Consider the following 26,163-nt stretch of genomic DNA (forward strand, 5'->3'; position numbering starts at 1 on the left):
CACAAACTTATCAATTTAGGAGTACATTCTTTAACTTTGTGCTCTCTATCTGCATGGTGCAAAATGTCTCTGGCTCCTACTGTCCCTAAAAATGAAGGAGATACGAAAACCCAGCTGATGGTCACAAGTTACAGATTCACTGAATTTATTTCCTATATATCATTAATAACAAGCATTTAGGTAACCTCCAGGTTTCAGCAGCAGCAGACATCTTAAAACTTCACCTTCCCCACTCTTCTGATTCTGCCTACAGCTAACGTGGATATGCAATAAAATATAAACTTTTATCTCAAAAGCCTTAGGCATAAGCTTTTAACTGCTTATCATTTCACAGGTTTAATTTTGGCACAACCAAACCAGTCCATGTTCAATCACAACCCAACATTTAGACATCTGCCTGAGATGACACGATGCTCTCATGTTTGAATGTGGCAAGGTGAAGAGGAAGGTGAAATCCTTGGGACACACCTCAAGTTAGCAGTTGGTCAAGCAGGTCTAATGATTTCATGCAAAAGGGTTTTCAGTTGCCTGTTATATATTTTGATGGCCAGGAGTCTGGAAAGAGCTTTTCCAAACCATGCCTGGGCAAAGAAAGGAAAGCAAGCCTGCAGATGGCTGCTTCTAGTTACTTTTACTCTGAGCACCAAGGAAGTGGTCTGGTAGAAAATTACAGTATGTGACCATACAATTGAAATGTGCACATGTATATAACCTACAGGCATCCAGTGCACAAAGATGGGAGAGACTGCAGTAAAAAAGGCTACTTCTAAGTACTTAATTTTGTAATTTTTGTAATTATCTGGTAGCCTCCTTTTGCCTTTTACTTTGTCTAGCAATGAAGTAACATTTTCTTAGCCGAGTCTTTTAGGGTTTTGTTTGGTTTTCATTGTCAGGGATTTAAAAGGATGAAAGAACCCAAGAATTCAGAACTAAACTCTAAACCTTCAGAACCAAAAGTCACAACACATCAACTGCTGGACAATTGCCTCGCTTGCGCAACAGGACACAAGGCTGTCTGCTCATGGCAATCAGTTAAGAGCAAGACAGACGATTTATTTCCAGATGACAACCTCCCCTGTGGATGTTCTTAGCACAGAAGAACAGGACCGCACAGGAGTGTGGGCAGCTACTTCACCAGACTGAGAAGCTCTAAATTTATTAGCTAATTGCAAGGAGAAGATTATGTTAATGAACTGGGAAGAGAAACAAATCTGAGACAACATAATGAATTGGTTACTTATGCGGAAGTAATTTCACCTGATGGTCAGTACAGCCAGGAAAAAAGTTACAGTGATCTCCTTCTCAGACTGAACTATTAAAAAGGGATTGGCTGAGGCTCACCTAGCTTCTCTTCCCTGAGGTTGCATAATTGTCTTGAACGCCGTGTTTTCAATTAAAAAAACCCAAGAAAAGGTATGTAACTCATACCATTAAGCAGAAACGAACACGGAGCTCAGTCTCTGATGATTACACGTATTTGTAATGTAACAGTATGAACAGATGACATGCAGGGATGGGGCCTCATTTTTCTGCTCTCAGAAGACAGGCAGTTTCCTTGTGTCCACCTTCCTTCCTCCAGTTGTCCCGGTGGCATGTGGGCTGAAGGCTCTGCTCTCATGTAATCTGTGCTGGAAGCCCAGATGAGCTACCAGGATGCTGCTGGTTCACAATCCCTGGCTCTCTGCCACAATGGGAACGTTCAGGGTTTTGGGCAGGTTGCCAGAATTAAGCAACTTAAACCACAGATGAGGAATAGCAATTTTCAAAGCTTTTAACTTTGTTAAATGTGAACTGAACTAGCAAAACGCACCTCCCTGGGCCCAAGGCTATCTCTGCCACATTTCAAAGGCCTGCAGCAAACAATGGAAGTGTTAGAGCTTGTCAGAAAAGGTCACAAGAATCTCTTCTAAAAGAAAGCACAAGGCAAACTAAAAATGAGAGTCACTGCCAATTCTTCCTAAAAACAGTGAACTCTTGTTGCTTTTGCAGGAATTTCTTTTGACAGAGCCATTAAATAAACACAAATCATTATCCCACTCTTCTGAACATTTCAACAGACATGTTTTTTTCAGGCAACCTTCTGATGTTGGCTCACTAAGGTGACATTGCTCAGAACTTTATAGTCACCTATTTTGTAAATCTACTGCATCATTTATATTAATGCCCAACCATAGGCAGATTTATGGAAGCATTAGCCTTTACCTATGAGAAATCTTTGTTTTAAATACTTGAGAACACAACAGAGATGCCAGATTTGTGCAGGCATTGCAGTAACAAAGGCAAACAATCTCTGTTTGGGTGTGCTTAGGGCACTTGGTATTTTTAAGCCTGGTACTGATGTCATAGTATCTCTGAAGGCCATAGTACACCTCTTGGGTGACAGTGGAAATAAAATCACTATATTTTACAATCCTGCCTGAGGTGCTGGTATCCATGAGCCTGCACCAGGCATAAAGATGGATATTCTTGAAGCTCCTTAGGACAGCTATAGATAAATGAGAATTTAATGGAAACAAGTTTTTGCCTTGATAAACTACTGCATCAGCAGCTGACTCTATGTAAACAATCACAAGATGGAGATTAACAAAAGTATTGCTTCCCCCCCTCAGTGGTAAGGAGAAGCTGTCTGTAGAGGATGGGGAGACATCTGAAATGCTTAGTACTGTTTTTCCACATCTGTCTTTATTCTACAAATCAGATGGAAGTTGGAGACTTGCATTACTGATACAGACACAGAAAGGTCAGATTTCAGCCCTGTGTGGAAACAGCTTAGATAAGCCAGATGCTTTCAGATCAGCTGAACACATTTAATGTAATCCTCAGGTGCTGGAAGAACCAACATGAAACAACATCTGAAATGAATGGTCAGTTTGGAAACTTGAACACAAGGGAGAATATTAGAAAAGTAGGAATAGACTACATTTTCTTCTAGTCTTTAAATGCATAAGAAGGACAAGTAGCAAGAATGCAGACAAGCAAATGAAAAAGAGGGGGAACAAATCATTAGGGTCCTTCTTAGCATATGAAAGTTAAAAGAAGACAAGCAATAAACATTAATTTGTCGTCAACAAATCATGACTAGCAGTCTGAGTTCCTTCTACAAGAGGGAAGCAGGGAGCAGAGAAGCATCAAATAACAGATTACAGATGTAGCTAAGCTCTTTTAATTGTCTTTCACGATGCCCTCATAAGGAAGCATGGAAAACAGAGCCTTAATGAGACTCATATAGGCGCAAAACAGGCTGGAAAACAATATCCAAGACTAATTTTAAATGATTCTTGGAATTATGCATTAAAAGGGGTTCTGCAAGAGTATTTCTTAGGTTCAGTGAAAGTCTGAATTAGGAAGGTGAAGGATGCACTAGACAAGAAGCTGGTATGAATATTGAATGCACTAGAAGAACTCCAATCACGTAAAAAGGAGTAAAGTTCTGAAAAAAACAGTATGAAATTTGATAGGTACAAGTGAAACATAGGAAGGAGTAATCATTTACATAAATGCAGGATGAGGAAGAACTGGTTAGGTAACAGTTCTTCACAAAAAGATGTGGGGGAAACAGTCTATTCAAGCTGAACATAAAAGTCAACAACATCAGGTTGTTGTGAAAAAGACAAACATTGTACTGAGATGTACAGACAGGAATAAATCTTGCAAGACACATATTGCCTCTCCCACTCCACTCAGCATCAATAAAACCGCAACAAAATTTTTATGTTCAGTTTCCCCTGATGCAGAGTGTAAGGAAGATGAGCCCAAAGAAAGATCAGGGAAAAAAGAAAAAAGCATGAAGAAAGCTGGAGCACATTTAGGTCATTAATGTTATGAAAAAATTACAAAGAAAAAGTAACATGGTATGTCTTCAAGCATATAAAATTCCAAAGAAGAAAGAAAGCTCCTTGACCCCCATACCAGTGTTTACCAAAACAAAGTTATAGGCTTTAGGTGCAACAGGTCAGACACCAGAAGGAGCAATCTATAAGACAGTATAAGGAAGCACTCAAGGCTGCCTGGGAAAGCCATGGATGTTTCATTACTGGAGGTCTTTAACAACAGGTTGCAGAAGTCTCTCATTTTGTAAAGGAGAACTTGGGCTTTGTCCAAGTAGAAAGACCAAGGGATCTTTTGGATGTGCTTCAGACCGACATTCTCTGTGTCTCTTACCTCCAGGTCACCCGATGGGCTGCTGCCATCAGGGAGCAGGAGCCTGGCAGAGCTTCCTTCCATGCTCTGGCACACAGGAATCAAGCTGGAAACCCCCTAATTCCCACCAAGCAACACTTCACACTGGCCTCTTGGTTCACATCACTCACCAAAAAAACCCCCACTTCCCATTTTAAAAATTAACCCTAACGTGGAGGTCCTGATATTATTCCTTCCATAAGTAACTCATGCACCAATTCCCCTGTGTTAATCAGATCTCCCTGCAAAGCACAGCACACTTTGCTTTTTTTTCCTGGCACACAGCTATCTGAATACATGGGAAATTCAATAACCACTAACAACTCCCCAAATGAAAAACTGTGCAGTTTACAACTCTTTCAGTTTTTTAGGAGACTGTTACTGAGTACAGCTCCACCACTTCAACTGCTCCTTGTGAGGACTACCAGAGAGGAAGGCTCTCTCCCAGTCAACACACTTCCACACAGTCACAAAGCCACTTTAAAATCTGGGATATATTAGAAAGGTTTTGTCATCCACGAGGTAAGAGTTCAGGTCAAACCCAGGACAACAGTCAGAAAAAATCCCACCAATTACAGTGGGTGAAATGAGGTATTTAGGCAAACAGTAACACGTAAGCAACACTGGAAACCAAATCAGCTGGACTCAGGTCTCAGCCACAGCAGAGATGTCACAGACTGAACTGAGAAACAAAGATTACCTTAGAGGGATTTTTAAAGAAAAAACGGGATGATAACACTTGAAAAAGCCTTCTCTACCAGAAACAGAATGCTTCACTCTCAAGCACCATTCATAAACAACACAGAAAACAAAAAAACCATTACATAATAAAGCAAGTGAAAAATTAAGGAATGACAGGCTTGAATATTCTTGCTTTAGTTGCCCAACAGAATGAGCATTATTTAAGCAGTGTGAAGGCAGATTGTTATCTTTACCTCTCTGAATAGTACCTTATTCTGTGAATAGTCCCCATGGAATAACAGCCACTACTCAAGGATTCAATAGCTTAATGAACATAACAGGACTGGCACAATCTGGAGCTTAATTTGCATGCAGTTTGAATATTTTTGCTTTATTAGTTTCATTTCAAAATAAAAATACATGTAAAAGTAACAGCAATTCAAGTGCCACTTGGCTTAACATATATTTTTCCAGGAATTTTTACACTATTCAAATTTGCTAATTGCTAGGACTTGTTCAGCTAAAAGGAGAAATACATGTTAAATGAAAATATCCTTTTTGTTTTATAATATGTAATTAACACAAGCTTTTCTAGCTTCAACACTGTCAAATCTATCCTCTTGAAAAATACACACAATTTTCATGCAACAAATTAAATTTGGTGTGGTTATGCTTTTAGCACTCAACAAGTAAAAGCTTGTAAATGAAAAGCTGAAGCATAAAGGTATGGCAAGTCTCATTTAAGAAATTAAAATCTTTGGGAGAGAGGAATTCTCTCCTGCAGAACTCAAGAAAAGCTGCTAATAATTAAATACTGCCTCTGATTAACACTTTACACTACATGTTTATGTTGAAAGTCCTTGTTTAAGCAGATCATGATACAAACCTAATCAAATCACTGTATTTCATTCTCTTATGATGCCTGGCTAATAACCACACAACAGTTGGAAACTGTCAAAATATTTTACAGCTCAATTGTAATTCCCATCCAAGTCTAAGCATGCAGTAATTGGGCGTTAGCCACGTTCCAGGGGTGTTACAGCAATGCACAGCAGTCAGATCTTCTGGGTTTCATTTTTTTTAACACATGTGAAACTCCTAAATGATCCCTAGGATCTACTCCATAAAATTTTGAATTAAATATTAGTACATTGTCCACAGAGATAGCTTTTTTCACTAATTCGATGTAGTAGTTATATTAACATTTTAAAAATTAGCTTGATATTTGGAACTACAGAATTTGTTCATCACCTTTTTTTTTCTCTTGGTTTAAATTCCCTAAAGAAAAAAACCACCCTGTGAGATAAATAAAAAATAAACACTTCAAGCAAAACATTATATGGCAAATATTGTAATATTAAAAGCTTTGAGACAAAATGCTGATTTCAACTTCGAGGAACGAATTTTGCAGATCATATGTACAAGGATTATTCCAAGCTGTCTTGGGGTGACTTTATGATGTTGTATCCCATATTGCTGTTCTATGCCCAGAAATTAATTTTGTGCCTTTCTATGCCTTTAAACTGAGCCTGAGAGGAGGGAGAGGAAAAAAAAAAAAGAGCAAACTCTTCAAAGCAGTTTTGCAGTTTTGTTTTCATGTTTCAAGGACACAGGGATACAGACTCCTCTTGCTTCTAACAGCAGTGGCAGGAGAGGAAGGAAACACTCAGCTTGCTTTCTTTCCAGCCAGCTTTCAGCTCCTTTTCCTCCAGAGAGCTGAACTTTGTTTTCCTGGGACTCTGATTTTTCCCTTCTTCCCTGCTGGACTGTTTCAACATCAGAATACATTGGGAGAACTTTCTACCAAGGCCTTGGCCCTGGAGGTGGGCCCACCACCCCGTCCCAGCTCCAAGGAGGGGGAGAGAGACGATGGAAGGGCTCTGAAATTTTCCCAGGTTTTCTCTCAGCAGAGCAAGAGGTTTTATTATTTAGCATTATTTTCCTTTTCCTGTGTGTTTGTTAAATAAATAGTTTTTATCTCTTTCACTTTCCTTCGAGGAAAATTTATTTTTTCCCGAACCTGGTGAGGGAGGGTTGGTTGTAACCTGCCTTCTCTCAGAGGATATATTTCCAAATTTGCCCAAACCAGCACAAATAATTAGGTCACAAGCTGAGAGAGAAAAGAAAGGTACTGCTACAATAGGGTAATGTGAAGAACCAGACGGGGTTTTCAGCATGCACTATTACACCTGTAGTGTGCAGAACACTCGTGAGCATTGGATCCAGATACTGGTCTGATGGGCTTTCCCGAACAGATAACTCCAAAGGCATTTCTGATTGGAGTCTGTATTTCTAAGGCAATACCAGAGACATAGATTCATGACTCCCTGGTCTTTCAACACTGTTCCAATCATTAATCCATGCATTAATTGTCACTAACTCCCAGTCACAGGCAGATGACATCACTGGATCCCCAATACATTACTGTCCATTGGATTAAAATCCTTAAGAGGAATTATGCCTTTGAGCTTCCACAAATGGAAGAAAGTGTTACATTTCGAGTGCCTTTTTGGACTGAATTTACATGGTGTGTTAAATAAAATCAAGCATTCCTGCCAGGTTCTCTGCTGGTCCCCAGATGATGCGATGATTAATGTGTTGAGTGCAAGCTGCTTGTGATTCCAAACACTCATCTGCAGACAGAGCTAGGAAACACCTGGATAGAAGGACTGCACCAGAAGACTTCAGTCTTTCCATCAGTTATTAGAAGGAGCATTGGGGGAAGGTATCAACTGCTCTGTCTTGTGCTGGGGAATGAGATGAGATTTATCAGAGAAGCCCAAGGAGCTACACAGGGTGAATCTTCAGCCAGCACGAATGCAGAAAACTCACACTCGAGCCTCATACATCATCTTTAACATGTCTGATCATGTCCAGCTGTTACAACATGTAGAGCACTTATCACTCTCACATCTCACTCTCCTGCAATACTTTTCACTGCTCAAGCACCTCGGGATAGGTGGAGGAGGGAAAAGAAGGGAGCCTTCATTCCTACACAGGAATTTCCATGCTTTGGGAAGTGTAAATTAGAGCATTACTACTAGTCTGACAGTAAGTTTGCTAATAAATGTGTAGCAACATATCTAATTGCATAATGAGAGATTAAATGATTATGACAGTCTTTGAAATGAGGAGAATAAAGAGAAAATTAATGTAAGGGAGAGCTCTGGTAACACAGCAAACTAGCTGCAATTTCGAAACTTTGATAAATTTATAAAAGACAACTGCTCTAAATAAGCTTCCAGTGGAATCTACAAAGCTTGTTCTGAGTTAGCTCCAAGTTACACGACCTCTAAAAATTATTTAAAGGATGAAGGACCCATCATCTCAAAAACACAAGTTTTTCACACTTCTAGGCAACACTCAGCAGCAGAAGCATCAGCCAAGACATGACTGGGAAACAAGTACAGCAACATCATTTGATTAACACCTACCTTACCTTTAAAGCTGTACAGGAGGGGAGTTCAAAGAGCAGTTTCCCTACAGTTACAATAAAACTTAGAGTACTCAAACAGAAGTGCTGAAGCTCTAGTGGGAGAATGACAAGTTGATAAATATATAGTGTGCATGCTGCTTTAGTCATAGTTTAGGTTCTCAATGAGTTACACCCATGTAAGTTGGTTGGGGGTTTTTTTGCCACATGCAAATACTTAAAAGTCATTTAGCAATGATTTTTATTTTCTTAAAACCTTGGAAGTTTTAGGTGCTGGTACTTAACAAACCCTTCTGCAAGTTTGGGAGTGGGTGGGAGGAAGCAGGAAGGGGAGGGTACTGGACTCTCAAAAGAGGAGTTTACGTAGGCAAGATTGGTCTCACTGATCTCCCAAAATCTCTTTTGCAGCTGGTAAAACCTGGCTGTTTAGAAGACTCTTCAGAGGAGAAGTCTAACTAAGATGCTCCAAGCAGCCTTAAGGAACACTATCTCTGTCCCTAAGTTATAGAACACTACAGAGGCATTTTATGTCCTAAATCAGACTAACCTCACTACAAAAATAGGTCAGTTCTCATGGAATCTAAACCTACAACTCATAGCCAAACTCATCGACCAGCTTTTAAAAGAATCCTCTGAGACGGACAAAATGAAATGAGACTATAGTAGGATTTGACCTGTATCTTACTCTCTTTTTACTCAATAAATATGAAAATATTCCATTTTAATTTCTTTTTAAATGTGAATCTATTTTTCAAATAGTTCCAAGCAGACATGCATTTTCCAGTGTCATTCAGATCACCTGGTTGAGGATCCACACAGAGTCCATTACTCATGCAGGGATAGCAGCAAGAAAAATGTTAAGGAGTTTAAGGATGTGAAATTGCTAAAATCTGGTCAGAAAATAGGCCAACTGCATGATCTGGCTTTCTATTAATTTTCTTCTGTATTGGGCATGAAATATTGGCAGAGCAACTGTCAGAGAAAGTGAGACTGAGATGGTGAAGGACCAGTTACAGCTTATCTGTGCTCAAAAAACACCAAAACCCACAAACCCACACAAGACCCAAAATCCAGAGCAATACATATCATTTGTCTGGGGACTAGTCATGGTACTGGCTTCCTCCAAAAAAGGAAGGAAACACTTTTCCAAAAGAGATGAAGGTGCTCTGAAGCAAACCCCTTAATGCGCCATGTGTTGCATGGGTTCTACGGCTCTTTAAATGCTTGCAAAAAAAGACAGGTTGTGATTTTAAATCAACCATTTGTATATCCAAGGAGACCAGAAATGGAAGAACATTTGGAAGAACATTTCAAAAATGTGGAGGATAATTGGAATTATCTTCTAGTTGTTCCCTATTACTCATACCTATGCCACATTCTGGTCCTACATTTGAAAATAATGCTAAGTATGTAAACATAAAAATAAGATACTGCCCTAAAAGAAACCTTATACCAGGTAAAACCCCAAACATATTTTCTATAAAAGCCTAATCTTGTTGCTATAAAGAAATGTAGAAAGAGTTAAACACATTTGCAGAGAAAACTCCTTCTGTGAAAACCCCTCAAAAGCAATTTTTCTTCTTACATTTTTTTCTTTTTTAAATCATAGTGGTAACATTCCATTAGCATTTTAGGTAGAGTGGGAAAGCTGTGGTTACAGTTATAACCACATTGAGCATTGCAACAATATTTGGTTTGCCACAGTTTTTTATATGTAAGCCTATTGACTGGGTTCTGATCTACACACCCACATCTCACAATAAAAGATTGAATCCCATTATGTTACTGAGTCATTGCTGTCAATGACAATCATGACAGACTACTTACCAATAGCACAGAGGGCCAGAAGAGCACTTTAGAAAAGCATCAATTCTGCAGCATTGCTTTACAGTGATAAAAACAAAGCTTTTCACAGAGTTCCTAAGAGCACTTTGGCAACGTTAAGAAAAGGGCTCATGGTGTTACGGAACAGGGTTGAGTTATGAAGCAGATTCTAGGACAAAACACTTGAATTACCATCTCTTAACCCATCTGTATCAAATTGCTGTCTGAATTCACTTTCTAGAAAGCTTGCATGCAGATAATAAATGTATATTTATTATACATAAAAGTATATAATACAATATTTATATATTGTTATAGATAAAGATATATATTTTATATATATATACTTCCTTATATAACGATAGTAGTAAATATACTAAGATACAGGTTTGTACATATCTCAATACATAAAAAATACCCCAAGCTTACTTAAGTAACAGAAACACGTTCTGACTATGTGTTTAAGTAAAAATTACTTTCATTATGCTCCAGAAGCATAAAATACAAGGCAGCTAATTGGAAAAAAACAAAGAAAACAAAAAACCCATTCTTTTTATTTGTAATTATTTACGGTGGCATAACATTTTAGGATACTTTAAAGCTTGTTTGGCTGAGTTGGATTCTAAAGGTGTATTTGCCTTGAAGCAAGCCAAGAAACATGACCTTTGCAAGGCTTTAAGATTACAGTTCCTTGTCTCAAAGGTGTTTGAAGTGAGGGAGAATAAAGATTTTACCTGGCCTACCAAAGAAAAAGAGACTGTATCTTCCCTGTGTGTGCGTATTACCCTTCCAACATACAAAACTAAAGGGTTAGAAACAACTCTGACCTGCCCCAGTTCACACTCATGGAACCTTGGGTGGAAAGATTTTACTGCTCTGGAACACAACTGAGGGTCAACTAAAGGACCTCAACTTCTCCCTGCCTTCAGTGGACTCTGCATTAAATCTCAAGAATGCTTACAAAAATCCAGGTATGCAATAGTCAGCCTCCAAATGTTCTTTCAAAATGTATTGCTCTGGTTCTGCTGTGTGCCTGTGACAGCCTCTCCCCCATTTGTGCAGGCACAATTTGAGCAGTTATGTACACATCTGTGAGCTTAATGTTGGTCCCCACACTGAGCCCACAGGGAAATAAAGGCGACTTTCCACAGCCACAGTGGGCATTAATCCACGACATGCAAGCAACAGTTATGTGCTCCTGGTGCTAAAGATGCCAGGCATGCATATGAAGTTGCTCCTAGTCTCAAAATTAAACATCACAGGACCTTTACCAAGGTAACAAAAATTAGTAATGAAGCCTTCAGTACCCAGAGAGCTGTGCTCTTCAAGATATTCCATCCCAGGTAACAACAAGGGTTTTGGGGGTAATTTTTGGTTTTGGTTTTGTTTGTTTTTGTCTGTTGAAATACTCATTTTGGGGATGGTAGACATGTTACAACTGCTGAGTATCCTGTGGCATGGCATCAGCTAGTGGGAACCCACAGCTCACCCCAGCAAGCTCTGCTCTAAAGGAGAATGGGAAGAGGCAGGATAAGATGTATTAGAAGATGTTTCACCAGGCTACATCCTCTGAATCCAAATGATTTTCCCCCTGTTGAGACTGCCCTCTCAACACCATAGCTCTCTTTAAAGTGGTGTAAGCATTTAATCAGTGAGTGTTTAATCAAGCTTTTAAATAAAGCTGAACTAATATATTAAGCTCACCAAAATTTTTCAAAACATTTACAATGTGATTTCCTTAATGACTTTAGTTTCTAGCTAGCCTCTTTAAAGCCCTTTCATTGAGCTAGAGCACATGATTTCATTCACACTTTAAAAGCTTTTCCTATGCATGCTTTTCAAAGCTGATTTGTCTGAATTAGACACGTGAACGATATCTAAATTTTCTGCATTACTCATTACTACAGACTATGAAGTATCATTCAGGGGTTAACACAATTATCTGCTAAACTGCAAAACAGCTCTTGTCAACAATGAAACTAAGTAAAGTAAAGTACATTTGCATGTCCTCTTTTTATTGAGATAAAAACAAATTTGGTATATCTAATGAGACATAAAACTACTTAAGTTATATCAGAAAGAGTTCTTGCTGTAAATACATTTTTAGCCTTTTTTCCCCTTTATTCTGTAACTGCACTGTATTTTTTTAAGATCCATCTATATGCTTCTGCACAGGATAAATCAAACCCAAAAATATTAGCAGGATCTCGATTTTGTATTCAAATGGCCGATTCTCCAGCAAAACAACATCTCTTTTTTCCTGCATACTCCATTTTTGTTTTCCTTAAAACAACTCAGAAAAAATGTGAATCTAAAAATATGGTACATGCCACAAACCCCTCAGACAGCTCATATAGTGACAATTGCAGAGAACAGAATTCTGCTGAAAGAATAGAGAGAAATAGATTTAAAAGGAGGCAGTGAATCAAAAAACCCTGCTTTCAGCTTGATGCCAATAAAAACCAGAATCACTCAGTTCCTTTGGATTGTTTTCTATTTATTTTCTTTTCTTTTATGCGGTTAATATTTTAGGAAATTGTTGGGTTTTTCCCCCCCCTTTTTTTTGTCACCACAGACACTCCCTTTAGGCAACCGTGCATCAACAATCCTCCCACGTTCAAAGTCGGCTACATCTGTTGCTCTTTCCCATTGTTGAAAATTCCTGCCTTAATCCTATTTGACTTTATTCATGCAAAGGTCATCCTGAATTCAACAAATGGAGGAGCGATAGCAGGCACACTGTTGAACATGGCTAAAAAATGCTGTTGTAGAACATGCAGCTAGTGTGCCGGCACTATCGCACAAGTACTCGCTTTATTATGCAGCCTCTTGTCACCACAGCTCTGTTGCAGTATGAATTGGCAACATATTTCTCCTTGCAACTCAGGAATACAACATTTTCCTTCTAACTGGCTTGATTTTCTCTCCTTTAAGAAGGTTTGTGCTTAACTTGCGTTTGCTGGTGGGTATGACTGCAACATGCACACAGAATTAAGGCTTGGCTTCTGGCACCTTCCCTTTTTCTCCTGGATTTTACCTCTAAGTATATCTAGCTTCACAAATCTATTTCACCAACCTGCCCACCTAAAACTAACGGTGACCGCCATTTTAAATAAATTAGCCAAAATTCTATCTAAAAATACTTCTACAAACCAGGGTAGAACAGCTAATACAAATACCTCATTTTAGGGCCATCACTGCACTGTAGATTTGCTTACAAATGCCATCTATTTTGGTTTTAGACTTATTTTTCTTTCCCAGCAACAAAAAGCATTCTGGCTTAGACCTGATTTATTCCTATGCTTAAGTATCTGACCCAAACCAAAGAACATTTAGCAGGAACAGTGAATTAGTAACCAAACCAAAGTTAACTATCAGACTGATTTATGAAGGGAAGATAATTATTTTTGTAATACTTCCATAACTCATCATGACAGAAGGAAAGGAATATTTATTCATGCACACTTATTTGCAATTTGAGGTGCTTGCCAACCACGATGAACCAAACCCATCCCTCAGGCAAGCAGAGAACCAGGCACATTGTTAATGTGCTCCTTTCACTGAGTGCTGCACTAGGGGCCATGGATGGGCCATGGATGGTGGAGAGAGCACCCAGGATTTTATCAAAACCAGCCCCAGCATAAAGCTCAAGGAAACAGCTAAAAGTTAAATGCTACAATGTCAGCTTCTACAAATTGTGTTGAGGTCCTTGTTAGGTACAAGGGAACATTGGAAAGAATCAAGTATTCAATTTAAAAGCAGTCCTGTACTCTGCCTGTGTGGGTCTTGTTAAGGAACCCGATAATAAGGTATCAAAACTGTACAGAAAAAGGATAGATTTTATCAGGTTTTTGTTGCAAGATTTAGAGGATTTTTGTTTTGACAATGGTTTAAAAAAGGTCCTAGGAGAGGAGAAGTGTTCCTTCTTTCTTCTACCTTTTAAAGAGCAAATCTTGAACTAAACATGAGTCTGTGAAGCCCAGCATGAGAATCGAAGTCCTCCAGGTCACAAGCCACAGGAAGGCAGCCCTCCAGCACCTACATCAGGAGCCCATGGCCTTGTGCCATCTGCCTGACTCCCCCCAGCTCCCTTCTGCCAGAGAAGTGAAGGCAAATAACTTACAGGAAATAGAATAAAATAAAAGACCCTCATCAGGGATAAGGATTTTCAGATGACATCTCCCAGAAGCTGGCCTAGATCTCATTAGAGCTGACCCAATGCAGTTGTCATTCAGATGTTTGGGCAGGCCAGGACTGCTCCGTCTGTCCAGCCACTGGCTGTGCCTAATCCACTTGTCCTCTGGGAGAGAAACCAAACACTGCCATGGAAGCCTTGATATTTAGGAACCACAGCACTCCAGAAACCTCAATGCTTCTGCCAGCTCCTAACTTCTTCCTTGCATTTATGCACCTCAGGGATATTTTACGGATAGGTTTCAGGCAAATGTCTTTGGCACCTCCATGAGGAGATGAGTCCCCTCCCCAGTCCTGCAGAAATGGGTGCAACAAGAGACTTGTCTCAAAAGCAGCACTGAACTTGGTTCACATGCCCTGCTCTCCCCTCTGGGGATCCCCCACTGCCATTATCCCCATCTCTCTCTCTCTCTCCTGGGACTTCAAGCATTTCATTCACCTCATAACGGGGGAAGTTAGAGCCCAGAAAAGGCAGCATGAATGTTCCCACAATCCAAAGGCCTTCTCTCCCCTGATCTCAGCAGCCTTGAAGTTATTCCAGAATCAGGAGAAGAGTTTTATTTGACTAGCGTTGCACATGTGGGTAAGACAGACTGTTGAGCACTTCATTCAAAGAAAAGGAAAGTTTTACATAAATCATCACATATATTTATATGGGAAAAATTAAAGAAATTCTCATGCCAGTGTCATTTTTGAAAAAATATGAAATAAGTATTTTTTGTTACAGTTTGCCTACAGACAATGGTGGGTGCTGGCATTTTAATGGCAAATAGCAACACTATGTCACACTACATATCTGTTGGCTTTTCCAGTTTCTGCCAGAGATGGATTTTGTTCTCACAGAATAGTGCACAATCTTAAACTTCCAAGATGAAATAAAACATATGAAATTACTGCAATTACATATCTAAAGAGCGTATTTTTCCACAACAACTGAAGTATATTTTATGACACATCTGAGTTCTATAATTTGTAAATATAAGTTAAATTTAAAATATGAAAAGTGAGGTCTGGAATGTCATAACACTGGTGCAGTTACCAAACCTTATGTGCGCAGACATTTTGCAGAAGTGGTAACTGGTGCAACTCAGAACTGCTGCAGGCACTGACAAAGTTTCCATCCATTTCAGTAGGAGCTGCATTGCACCAGTAATGCACAAATATCTTAAAGAGCAGTTATGAAAATGACAGAAGCAGTCAAACATTTATCAACCTGAACATTATGTATATTAATTTGCAATGAAAAATATTTTTCCAGGACAGCTCTGGAGACCCATTATCTGCATCCCCACTACTAATAAGAGCCTAAAGAAGAAACAGTCAAACACTTAAGTAGCAGCACTGAAAGTTGCCAAATCAAGTGTTCAAAGATTGTGGTTACAAATACATTTTTATTAATACTGTTAGTATAGTAGCATATATATGTTTTCGAATAAAAACTGAGGTCCTCAAAAGAACCCACCTCCGAATTATTGTAAGCTAATGCTTTTGAGTCCTCAGGGTGAATCACCTAAGACCTGACCTTACAGAGAACTGTTTGTTTTATGATAGTTCATGGGACACAAAACAGCACTCTCTCAGCTGCATGGCACTACAGTCAAGCCAATAGCTCTGTTAATTTATCCGGGTTGGATGCAGCTGTGAACTTGAGAAAAAAGAAAAACAACCAACAAACCACCACAGTCCAAAATCTGGTTCAAGAGATTATCACACATAAGGAATTAATGACAGAGGGAAGGATTCATTCTCTGCTCCTGGACAGCACTCAATTGTCACAGAAAGCAGTGCCTTTTGCTGGCCCTTGGCTCAGCACACTGCCTGGACTGGCTCCCTGCAGAACAGCACATACAGTGTGGTGTGAGCCACCATGTGAGGACGTGTCTCCATCTAGGTAATACTGCAGCTTCTGGGACAAGGAGAGAAGTAATGGGCTGAGGATGGAAGCAGCTCAGCTCTGCCTCCAGTCCCGGGCATAACTCCTGCTACAAGAACACTTGGACAAATTGCTGAGGGTTTTAACCCCCAAATTCTGAAGGAAGCATCTCTCTTAGAGATAATGTGACTATAGAGCAGCACCTACATCTTTCTGACAGCATGAGCATAAGATACTTCAGTCAGAAGGGCAGAAAGCCACACACAGAACATGGAAGGGCTTGGTTTCATCTATAGTCTTGATGTCCAACAGTGGGTACTTGTTGGCACCAATCACAGAAATAATATGAAGGCAATATAGTCAAGTTCACAAACATCTTTTAAAACCCTTGAAAACAGTAATAAGAAATTGCTTAAGTACCAAATTTAAAAAATGGAGCCTCTTTTATTCTTTAACACTTGAAAAGCTGCAAGTTGAATGACTTGTCTGTGCTTCCACATGATTATCTCACAATCTCTCTGTTCATATTATGTGTGCAGCTTGTCTTTCTTCCTATTAAAAGAAAAAAATATCTTTGGGTTGCATGCAAAGGCAGATTTTCTCAGAATGCTTTTTTTCTTTGCCTAAGTTGATAATAGTCGACATCTTCCAATTCTATCCAGATCTTCCTTGGGCTTGAACCATCTGTCTACATAGGGAGAGACAAAAACCTAATGAAAAGGAGCTGTACAATTCCTTGGCAGCAAATGTGAAGCTGAAAAGGAGTAAAATCATTGAAGAAGATGTTCCAGAGAGCTGGGGAGTCCTTATGTGAAAGGACAACTGGAGATACTTTTGATACCAAGAGATAATAAGTGATCTTTATCTCCCATTTGGAGTTTACTGTCATTCCTCCACTTGGTTCCATTACTACACCTGTGTTTTAGGATGAAATTTTCCTACTGTTTGGTCACATAAGGTTGATAATCTTGAGGTACATAAAAGTGGAGAAAACAAGCAACTGGAGACTTTAGGATCTCTGATATCTTGGGAGCTGTGCCTAGTGCTATATGGAATGTCACTTCTCCGCCTTCCACCAAACCTACCTGAGTGTTTTGTGCTCTAGCATTTATTCTCACTTAGAATAAGTAAGAAGGAGAAACAAAAATTACAGGTTTCTTCTTGTTCCCTTGAAAAGTATCTGAGAATTTCTCTTCTCTCATAAGGAAGTAATTTGTATCCCCTTTGCTGCTTGAAGGACAAACTGTCTATCAGGTAGAAATCTTTCTGGACAGCCTGAACATCCTGAAGCATTGCAGATACACAGCAGATTACCAAGGATACTTGATGGAGATGGGTTATTACATATCATGCAGAAAAAGGATTCTGTATTTCCTATAAATGTTTCATCAGAGCTTAAATGAGCTAGCTTGTCTGGCATGAGAGAGCAGATTATTACCTGGCATGCAAAACAATTAATTTTAGTTTTAAAATGAGAGACAGAGATAGCTTAAACAATGATGGTGACAAACAGAGATGTTACTACTGGCTTTGGACTATTATGTGAATGTGTATTCTCCTCTTCCACCAACTTAAAAGGCCATCAAAAATTCTTGTCTAAAAGCACCAAAACCAATTCCTGTGTTTTCATGACTACCAGCAACACCATGCCCTTCATAAAGGCAAGAATGGTGTATACAATAATGATAGCTGATTTATCATCCCGTCCTGATGCCATACACTTTCATCAGTTGCAAGGCATAACTAAAAATCCATTTAAGGTAAAGTTCAAAAAGCATCTTGCGGTCTGATATCAATTTTATGTCTGTTCATATAATCATGTATTGCCAGAGAAATGTCTATCCCCAGGATGGAGTGCAGGAGTTTCATTTACTGAGAGATTCTGGGCAGGCAGCTGTGAGATGAAGCTCTGAGAGCTCCCAAATTCCAGGCTGGCAGGTCGTCAGCCTGCAGTAGTTACTCTGTAATGTGGTGGCCAATTGACCAGTGGTACACTGACCTGCCGTCCCACAATCAGAGCTGCGACCGGGTAAGTTTTACACCACTGACATGTTCCCATTCTCCTGTTACCGTTCCCCTTTTTTTCTAGCTTCTAAGTTAATAAAGAAAGGGGAATGTAAAGAGGGAGGGAATGGAAGGCTCCCCCTGAAAACTGCAAATTTTTAACTCTGTTTAAAACTGTAGCAGAAACACCTGCCAACCGATGCTCCATCAGGAAAACCAGCACTTGTCCCACCACCACCCTCTGGATGTTCCTGATACCACTGGCAGGGGAGGCTTGAACTGTACTGCAGCCAAAAGAAACCCTGGCAAAGACTACCCCCCTCCGTGAGAGCATCCATACCAGTGTCCAGAGAGAAATCCCCTGAAGGATTTGAGGACTTGTTGGGAAGATGGCTTGTGGGTGTTTCTGATTGTTTTTGTTGTTCTATGTATGTTTGGTTGTTTGGGGCGTCCGGTTCTGGGATCTCTGGGGGAGGCCTTTTTAATTAATACAGAAAAGAGAAGTTGTGGTGGCCAGTTGGCCAGTGGTACAACAGAGAGGGCTCTTGGTAAGACAGTCTCTGGTGCCAAAGACTTTGGTTATGGTGAGGGAAAGGAGCCTCTCCCAGGATGCCTTCTTCGGTTATGGTAATGTATCCCAGTTTGGCTCCTCCGGTTGGCTCTTGGTGTTAGCCACACCCCTGTACTTAAGCTTGAGCTGTCACATGTTCAGGGTCATTTGCCTCTGGAAACCTTCACAAGCTGTAGCAATAAACTGCTGTCTCTGGAATTCTATGCAAGGACCCTTCTCAACTCCTTGCCGTCAGCTTAATATTACTGAAGCCATCCGTGCGTCTGTGCGTTCGTGCGTGTGAGCCACGGAGCCGGAGGGGGCTCGGTAATACTGTAAGGCTCCCAGACCCTGAAGACAGGACAAAGGACTTGAGACCAAGCTGGATTCACCAAATATAACATACCTGCTTACTTTCAGTAGGTTAATGGTAATGGCAGAAACCTGATGGATTCATGAGGCATCAACAGGAGCCAGGCTAAAGTCTGGCAATAAACTGAATGCACCAAATCACAAGAAAAGCCTCTCTCAGAATTGTTTTCTGAAAGTGAAGGGCATATGCTGTCCTTCAAAGAAGTCAATGAGTAATGTCAATCCAGAGCAAGAATTCTTTTAACATTTAAAAATTAAACATTCTTTATGGTTGAGAATGCTTACCTGTTTCCTCCAGTTCCCTAGTAAATACTTCTTTACCTCCTACATAAATTCAGTAGCATTCCTGCTCCCTCATTCTCACAAAGACAATAAAAGCCTTGATTGTGCAGAGACACATTGCTTTAGCTTCTCTACCACGAGACATAGTTGCCAGCTCTGGGACTGATCTTTCTTCAAATAAATTCAACATAATGCAGGGAAGAGAAGAAACGCTGAAACTGGCTGAGACTTCACCCTGCTGAAGTTCATATGTATATTTTGTAATCAGCTAAAGCCAACGATGAGCACTGATATGTATGCTATGTACTGGTCTGATACCACATTTTGAGCTTGAGACCACTTTTGTTTCCCATGAAGTCAACAAGTGGGGGGAATTTAAAAAGTCTCTATCACCTCTGTGAAAGGCAGAACCTGGTTATGCAAACCAAGAACAGTAACACATGTATGACAGTAACAAGCCCTACAAGGCTTCAGTTGGGCTTGACAGCACTGTAGCAGTTTGATGACTGAAGAGCTTAATTACAGCTTTGCACTTTGTCAGACTCACCTAAATAGAGTCAGCATACCATAGTTTTCAAGTCATTTGAGATGATTAACTGTGGGGTAACTCAGATCTCAGACTTTGCATTTTAAGCTCTCTCTGATGACTCAGATTAGTTTGGAGGCGATATGCAAGACAGGAGAAAATTAATATACTCCTTTAGGAAGTATGAATAGGTAAAAAAGCCTGAAAGCAAAACTTCCTCCAAACTCAGACATGGCAAATACTGTGGGCTGAAGAGCTGGCTGGATCTTTATGGAGAGTTAGGCCCTACCTTATCTAAGAGAGATAACTGACCCTTCCTCACCAATACAGCTGGCAGGGGATCTTCCAAGTGGCCAAAAGGGCCTGTTCAAGGGCAAGACATTGAAGAGGCTTGGAAAGGGTTTGCTGCTACAGGTAACTGAGTGCTCATCACTTAATAAACTTGCTGGTGCATAGATGGCAATGACAGCATTTGTGTTTTTTGGATTCAGCCAATGTGATGAATGCACGTGAAGGAAAAATGAACACCAACTACTCTGTCAAAGATTTGCAGAGGAGCTTTCGGAATCCTTTTCCTTAAACTCTAAAGTTCTAATATTAATGCCGTGTTTGTGTAGTTTAAAGATTAGCATTTCTGCTCCACAGACATTTCTTGTGACAGCAACCAAGACAGGGAAATGAACCTGCTGCAACCACTTAGCCTCTGGTGTAACTCCCCAAACTTTCACTGCACAGCAAACTTGGACAAAACACTGAATGAGATACATGATTCAACCTCCCTTTACCTAAGTTTACCTCTATAGGACTACTCCCCTATGTAAGGGCATGTATTAAGTTCATGTTTGTATAGTGCCTATACCGTTGGATGGAAGTTTTTCTGGAATTGCTAAACATTGTCTCTATCATTGAGCAATAAACAAGTCATTTGTGCCAACACTCCAAATCCCACCTGGGCACTGTTTTGTACTGTGCTGTGAGAAAACAGTCTCTTTTCTTTTAAATGCCAGTACTTTTCCAAATTTCAAAAAGCATTCCAAGTAAAGTGCTTTTGATCTGAGTGCAAAACAATTCAAGCACAGAAAAAAGACTCTGCTTACAGAAAGCTTTCTGCATTGCAAGTGACCGTACAATATTTTAACACACCCACTCAGCAAAACTTTCCACTGTAATATAATGAACCAGGACACTGCATCTGCTTTGGAGCCTTCCCTAATGTCTCCTATCCTCCAAAGTCCTGTTAAAAAAATTAATTAAAGCTTTCCTATAAAAGAGCATGTTAGCACAGAGCTCCACCTTCCCTCCCAGCCCTAATGAAAATCAGAGTTTCAGTACATGGACCTCTGCTGATCTCAGCTGTGCCTCAGGGTCAGAAAGGTGGGCAACAAGCAGGCAGGCACCAAAACATTCACCAAGTAACACCATGCACAACAGCAGGAACTACTTGACTGTCCATAACAGCACAGTCCTCTCAGCGAGTTCAATCCTGAATCTTTTCTTAATCAGTTCCACCTTTCAGACACTCTAAAGCTTCATCTACGGCAGACAAAAACTACAACAACCAAACTCAGTAGTAACATGTTATTTCAGCACAGTGAAGACATGCATGAAGCAGAGAGACATATTTCCTTGGATGCATATCTGTAAAAAAACACCTCTCAAACAATGAGCAAGGGGGGCCACAATTTCCACCAAGCAACCTGATAAAAATCTCCACAGATGTCTTTTCACAGCCTGGTAGTACCAGAAAGATTTGCTTTGGCCATTTTGCCTTGACCTAAGGGCCAGACTCCACCAGAAATCAAATAATGTGTCGTATTTCATGCAGAAACTCATGCAGAAACACCAGCTAACAGGGCTGAATCCCATTTCAGAGCATTATAAAACTGCTGTGCTTTGATTTCATATATCCCTAGTTGTGGTTTTGCATATAAAGAATAACTTGTGAAGTGTACTTGTGGTCTTACTCCACTGTTTAGTTTTGCCATGAGCAGACATGATTAGATTTCTGGTCCCATACTCTTTAGCCTGAGTAAGTGGTAAAATGACAACAAGATCAGAGCCTGAGTGGACAAGGACATGTGAGCAATTTGGCTGAGTAATTATGCAATGAAATGACAGGTATGACAAGTAGTTTCCCTCAATTCTGAAATGAAAGTACAGCAGCTCTGATTCAAGGCAAACCAGATGATAATGTGCACACATTGGGCAAGACACACTGGAAGGGAGACATGGCATTCTGTCCTCATCTTCCTACCTTTAAAACAATGTAGGACATTCATTTCTAAGAAAGGTCCATTAACTCATATTAATAAATGCTTATTTTGTTTAAAGAAAAAACACAAGTGGTGCTAACTGCTGAAACACTGGAGTTGAAATCCACACTGACAGAACTTGGCTGTTGTGGTAATAAAACACCCACCCCTCAAATTACCTCTTCCAATGAAATTGACTCTGATTTTCCCATGAAAACATAAATGGATGTGCATATATAAGCATGCTTAGTCTGAACATTCCTAGTAAACAGTTAACCTGATTTAAACTAGACTGTCTTTTTTTAAATTACTTCAACATAGCTATGGAATTGGACATATATAAATCCCAATACAAATAAACAGTATCCAGTACTAAGCTTTTAAAACCCAGATTTATGACAGAAATTTGGAGACAGACTCTTCCACAGGGGCAAGGCTTAGCAGCATTAAAATAGATGAGGACAAAGCACTGTTCAACATGATTTTCTTCTTTCTCAATGGCATATCCAGCTGTCCTGTAACATGGGTTACTGGAAGATTCTTTTCTTTGAAACTGCAATTGCTGATACTGTTGTCATTAAATCCTTAAAGAAAAAATACAAGCTCCTACTGTTGCACCCTCCCTATGAACCAAGTAAATAGAGACAAGCCAACACCTTATTGAGTACAGGCAAAGTTTTTAAGATGCCTGCAGAAATAAACAGGATGATTACAATGCACAGAAAGGTACTGTTATGAACAAAGATGAAATTTTGGTATGAAAAGCTTACCTTAGGAGAGGAGGAAAGCTCCCTCGATGCAGGAATTGCTGACATGCTCTCACCCATGCCCATCTCTGTCTTTGGCAAGAGGTTTGGGGGTTCAGGAGCCTTTCTTTTCATCTTCTTCTCTGGTTCTTGCCGAGCAACTTTAATTAAAGCAGGACTTGATTTTGGTTCATAAAATGGATTTGATCTAATTAAAAGAAGGGAAACACATTTCTTTGCTATCTCCTTGGAAATAAAACCGAAAATAAGACCTGTTTAAGAAAGCCAGTGACTAAAATGGTTTTCTTATCCCACATAAGAATATATTTTATCTTTATATGTTTTTAAATACTACTTTTTCATACAATTGAAAAGTGAGTTACAACAGCTAGAGCAGCACTATTTAGTCATAATTTCCATAATTTTTATAAAGTCTTGTAAATTGCAGAAGTTTTAGCAACTGCATAAAGCTAACTCTTCAATTATACTTTGCTATCTATCAGAGAGTGATCTAATTCTATGACAAAATCAATAGCAAAAAATTTGAGTGAAGCTGCTGGGTGTTTAACACTCTAACGAACAGAATAAAGAAAGCTCAATTAGAACAATTAAGAATCAGACCACTGGTACAGTTGTGCTCCCTGTAGAGGCCTCACTCTTGGCTTGAAAATTCTGGCCTCCATGGGTACACAATCAACCTCGAGTGTATTTCAAACTGTACTTTACAGGCACCACACCATTTCTTCTTAGGATAAGAGAATAGTGTAAGAAAACCCCATCTGACTTGCACATATCTCTCTGCAGACACCAGTAGGCATCACCTGTCTATTTTGAAAATACTTTTTATAACTAAACCCTGTTTTAGAACGTTACAGAACAAACATCTTCCACCAAGTATATGCAGTCCAAAGAATTACCCTTAAGTCAGGTGTCCATGTTCCAACTCTGCATTTTTATCACCCTAAGTAAATACTACCACAGCCAAATTTTGCCAAATTTTATGTCAGCTTGATACATCAAATATCAATCAATCAATAATACATCAAATAATGGCTTATTCTACACACTTAGTGGAGCCAGCAGTTTTGTATCCTGCTAAGGATACTTACAGTAATCTTTTATGCACGGAATTATTTCATTATTAATACTATGCTTTTCATACTTTGCAATCCAAAATAGGACAGTTAGTTATGAAATGGACACATTAACTTATTATTTTCTAGTCCCTCTTTCCCCTGCAAGATATATTTATCATATATCTCAAACTATGATTCCCAACAATCTATCTGCATACAGTTATTATATGCAGTGTAACCAAGCACAACAAATAACCTCAGTCCCTTGAAGTCCATTAGAATTCAACTCTGGATGGAAACACTAAAGCATTAGATAAGAGTCTGCCTAGCTAGATCCATTCACAAATCCCCTCTCAGGATGAGAGTCAGGAGCTAGTACACACTATGTTTTAAGAACTACAACAGCAGTGAAAAAACAGCTATTCATCCAGTTGCCTTCCACACAACATCCAATTTCTCTCCTTCACTTGTACTTTTAGTATGAAAGTGTCTTTCAGTCTCATAGACAAACTTTAGTTTATTTTAATGCAATTTACAGCCATCCTATTTTCACTGAGAAAAAGCAAGCAATTAATAATCCACACCACAGAAAAGAAGCCTACTTTTGAAAGGCAAAGTTTACCAAAGCACGTAAGTGAAAATCAGGCATAAAATCTCCAGACCTTTCTAAAAACCTGTTGCTTCTACTCCTTACAGAAAAAGATATCCAGATCCTGAAGCAAAAGGAAAGACTAACACTAAAATAACTCATTTGTTGACTGAAGGTAACTTTCAGGTGTTCCCACTTTGCTGCCCATCAAGTGCAAAGCCACCAGCGCAATCAAAACTAAAGGCAACCAAAATAACAAGTTAAATGGAAACAGAAGGGTGTTTTCCTTGGGAGGCAGTAGGAAAAGGAGGTATTCAGGCTGGAGTGGAGAATGCATCCAGCTGTCAGTAGCTCTAATTTAGCTGACAGCCCAGCTCAGTTGCCTTCAGACACCAGAGAGTTCAAAGGGAGGTGAAAATGAAGATAAAAGAGATAAAGGCTGAAGAACAATGCATTGTATGGGACAGCACAAGGTTTTATTTAGTTCAACAAGTCAGCCTTTGGAACAGCCAACAGGCACAGCATGTTTGGCAGGAATTTACCTCTGAATTAGAAAGGTGTATTTGTAAGGTGTTAAAATTATTTTGGTGTGAGAAAAAACCCAACACCTTATCAATGAGAGTAAATAGCTTTGGAAGAACCACCTTTTGAATTTTTAAGCTCCAGAATTGCCCATGCTGCAGGCGCCATCCTGAAGAAATGTACCCCCTGTACCCACCAGAAGGAAGTGCTAAAAGGAGAGAAGCCACTGCTCTTTTTCTCTAGAGAAGAACGTGCTTGAAAGCCAGACTAAACCCTCACGTTTTGGTCACAGACACAGACATGGACACATGTTACCTTCCTCTCAGCACTACCTTTAATTGGTCTTACAAATATTGAGCAAGATTTTTGAAAAATTAATGTTAATACATAAAAAAAAAAGACCAAAATGGTTCTTTCCTGAACAAGCTATAAAGTTTAAAGTCATGAGGATCTGATATAAGTAGCAGAGTTTGGTCCAACAGCTTCCACATGGCTCTACAAGAAATTAAGCATCTGAAAAGTGGTTGGAAAGAGCCTTAGCTGGAAAATATTAAAGCACTTTTCTCTGAAGTCAGCCCCATATTTACTGCTTCAGTGAAGTTATTTAATTGATCCACATAAAATGATTTGTCTAAAGAGCCACTAGACTGTCCTCCACAAAATTAAAAAATCCCAGACCTGACAAGATACCTGGCATTAAACTGTCACTGACAATGTGGTGGCTTGTGGCTTCTTGTGCAACAGGCAACTTCAGCAGATGGCAACACGATAGCCTTGCCAATTACACAGCATAATTTTAAGCCATACAATGATTAATGAGATAAGAAGCCACAGAGCCAAATGATATTGGAAAGCAAGTTTTATTCTAACCAATTTAAAAATTATTTTGATCAGTCTTACCAGTTAGCTGAAAAAAAAAATAAATAAATAAACATTTTACTGAGGAGGAAACCCAAAGTTTTCAGTGTGGCAGGGCTAAAAGGTCAGGCAATACTGCCAATCAGAAGTACTAAGGTTAGTAAGGTTGAAAGCATTATACATGAAGTGTATTGTGAGCTGT

General features: G+C 39.5%; 1 protein-coding gene across 12 annotated transcripts in view; it reads right to left on the minus strand.

The window, feature by feature from the left end:
- The window catches only part of EHBP1 (EH domain binding protein 1), a 211,321-nt gene that overhangs the window by 85,159 nt on the left and 99,999 nt on the right, over nucleotides 1–26,163 (minus strand). For all 12 annotated transcript variants that reach the window (XM_069009118.1, XM_069009117.1, XM_069009112.1 and 9 more), the window contains one exon: nucleotides 22,941–23,124. In XM_069009118.1, the coding sequence (XP_068865219.1) occupies nucleotides 22,941–23,124 (184 nt within the window). The remainder of the gene's footprint in view (nucleotides 1–22,940; nucleotides 23,125–26,163) is intronic.

This window comes from Aphelocoma coerulescens, chromosome 3 (genome assembly GCF_041296385.1).
Source record: "Aphelocoma coerulescens isolate FSJ_1873_10779 chromosome 3, UR_Acoe_1.0, whole genome shotgun sequence".
In the NCBI taxonomy this organism is placed as follows: Eukaryota; Metazoa; Chordata; class Aves; order Passeriformes; family Corvidae; genus Aphelocoma; species Aphelocoma coerulescens.